This window comes from Populus euphratica, unplaced genomic scaffold (assembly GCF_000495115.2).
Source record: "Populus euphratica unplaced genomic scaffold, PopEup_1.0 scaffold6434.1, whole genome shotgun sequence".
Taxonomy (NCBI): Eukaryota; Viridiplantae; Streptophyta; class Magnoliopsida; order Malpighiales; family Salicaceae; genus Populus; species Populus euphratica.
The window spans coordinates 1-2426 of NW_011506202.1; the positions used below are offsets into that span (position 1 = coordinate 1).

Here is a 2426-nt window from a genome sequence, read left to right on the forward strand (position 1 = left end):
AAATAAAACTAATGGCAGGCAGGGATTTTGGTGGTGTAAAACGACAAGCACAAAATGCTAAGCACTATAAATTCCTTTGAAGTAGGAAGATTAGCAATCCTAAATTACTAAACAAAAATCAATGCAGCAACAAGATTTAGTAACAGAAGAGAAGAAAAAGGGAACGATCAGAATTAAACTCATTTTGTTTTTTACAGATGTAGCCAACCTAGCGAAGAGCTTCGGTTTGATCACTAGTAATATCTGGTTCCGGCATTATTGTAAACACGGCCCTCGGGGTAAGGAACCCTGCCCTCATTTCCTTGAGCTCTTCCACCGGCACCATACTGAGGTCGTTCACGGTTGGACTCAAACTGACTACTGGCATAAACCCTATGTGTTTCTCCGCCACCGGTGGATCCTGCAGCAGCTGCAACACTATAGCCACGGGTATCCTGTAAACCTGTGTTTGGGTACTGGCCCATGCTCGATTGCTGGTACTGACTTAATCGAGCTTGTGATTCCCTACGAAGAAACTCTTCTCTTCTATTGGCTTGTTGAACTCGAAGTGCAGAAAGTTTCTCCTGGTATCTGGTATTGATCTCAATTATTTTCTGAAGCAGCAAACACATTGAATAGTTATCATTCGGCTAATCTATAATAATAATAAAAAAAAGACTTGTATAGGTTGAGCAAGAAATACAACAAATGCGAAAGCTATCAGGCACCGATTAGTTAGAAAGCAAAGGGAAGAGGAAAGATTTCAAAACCGTTCATAACAAGAAAGTTAAAAGTTTATAGCATGCTAGCCAACAATAAGCTCTTTATAAATTACTTTGCTTAAATAACAATTCAATTTCTCCAGTCATGCAAGCGAAAAATATCTGAGAAAATCCCTCCCTTTAACGGCCTATATTTAAAATCTGTAATAGTCATAGTTACAAAGGAAAAGCAAGACCAAATAATGGGGAAATTTGCTTCATAGCAAGCCTCACCTCCCTATGCCTAGCATTTTCCACATCCTCTGCATCACTTTGCTCCTTTGCCAAAGTCATTACTTCATCAAAGAACTTCCTTTCAACACCTTCAAAAGACATTGGCAATGAATTGTCCTCAAATCCAAGTTCCATATCTTGTTCATGAGGCTGGATTCTACTAGCTTCCTTGTTGGATTGATTTTCTAAACCACTTTTGGGATCAGGTGGCGGTCCATGGTAGTAAGATCTTGCTCCGTTACCCCCTTGACCTAGAAAAACAATACAAATATGAACAGACATTCATAAAAACCAAACACTACATTCTTTTTCTCCCAGAAAAAAACAAAATTCCCATGGTTATTAAACATGCAACCAAAAGCTTCACGCATGTAGCATTCAAATTACATACAAATATCAGTCTCCACCTTCTGATTCTAAACCTTAAAAGCTTCAGTGCCGCCAGACCAATATCCAAACTTCAATGGGTTGGTATTAATCCTAACACATCAAGTTATCAACGCAGCTTGCATTGTCAAAAAGTTCATAGCTTTCTTTGATAGAACCATGCTACACCCGAGAGGGTCACGGTATCAACCACTTCAAACGGACAAACACAGACACTTTCACCAGTTCCACATACCAATTCCTTCACTTTTCAATTCTTAACATTAACAACTTTGACCATAATTTGATACCGCAAATAGCTTAACATTAATTCCTGTATTGTCGAGAAATTCACACCTTCCCTTCATCTTCCACTCAAATTCACTACCTTGACAAAACCCAGAACAACCTTAACTTCTAACCAAGAAATTACATTCACTCATATACTTTAATCACCAATCAAACACAAGAACATCATGAAAAAACAAAAAAATCACTCACCTTCACTGAAACCATGAGGCGGCAATTGATTGTGAACATTCCGCGACTCTCTTTCCCACTGCCACTGCCCTTCAGCTTTCGAAGATTTATACCCAGGATGCTGCTCTGCCTCCACATTAGAATACCCCTCTTGCCTTCCTCCTCCTCCTCCATAACTATTACTCATTGTCCCTGTATTTCCTCTCATTCTCTGTCCACTCCCTCCTCCAAATGGATTCATACTCCCATCCCCGTACGCCGGCGGTGGCTGCCGTTTCATTCTTTCAAGATTCTCTCTCTGTGCATAGCAAAATCCAAACAGAAACACAAAAAACACAAATTAGCAACTGTTCAATACATCTTTTTTCAGTGAAATAACGTTGTATCGTAACATAATATCTTGGTTTACTGTACTTTGCTTCTTTCTCTTCCTTTTAAAGATCGATTTATGAGTGACAGGAGAGACACGGGATTGGGAGCCAACCAGTGACAGTTGATGCTAGCCCTTGAAAAAGACACCAAGTTTTCTTTACGGGCCATGGCCTATTGAGCTTAAGCCCTATTACATCTAGGGATGCCTGCATGTTTGGTGTCATTGGTCGATTC

The 2426-nt window shown here is 39.8% G+C and overlaps 1 protein-coding gene across 2 annotated transcripts; it reads right to left on the reverse strand.

The window, feature by feature from the left end:
• Positions 1-135: 135 nt before the first annotated feature.
• LOC105120307 (uncharacterized) lies at positions 136-2393 on the reverse strand. 2 transcript variants are annotated; one of them, XM_011018480.1, is made up of 4 exons: positions 2235-2393; positions 1842-2118; positions 975-1225; positions 136-593 (listed from the first exon to the last, which is right to left on the reverse strand). In XM_011018480.1, the coding sequence occupies exons 1-4, from the start codon at positions 2358-2360 to the stop codon at positions 234-236; spliced, it is 1014 nt and encodes a 337-aa protein (XP_011016782.1). In that variant the 5' UTR covers positions 2361-2393; the 3' UTR covers positions 136-233. The 2 variants fall into 2 exon arrangements, with proteins under 2 accessions (XP_011016782.1, XP_011016783.1); XM_011018481.1 differs by having other exon boundaries at positions 2220-2319.
• Positions 2394-2426: the final 33 nt, after the last annotated feature.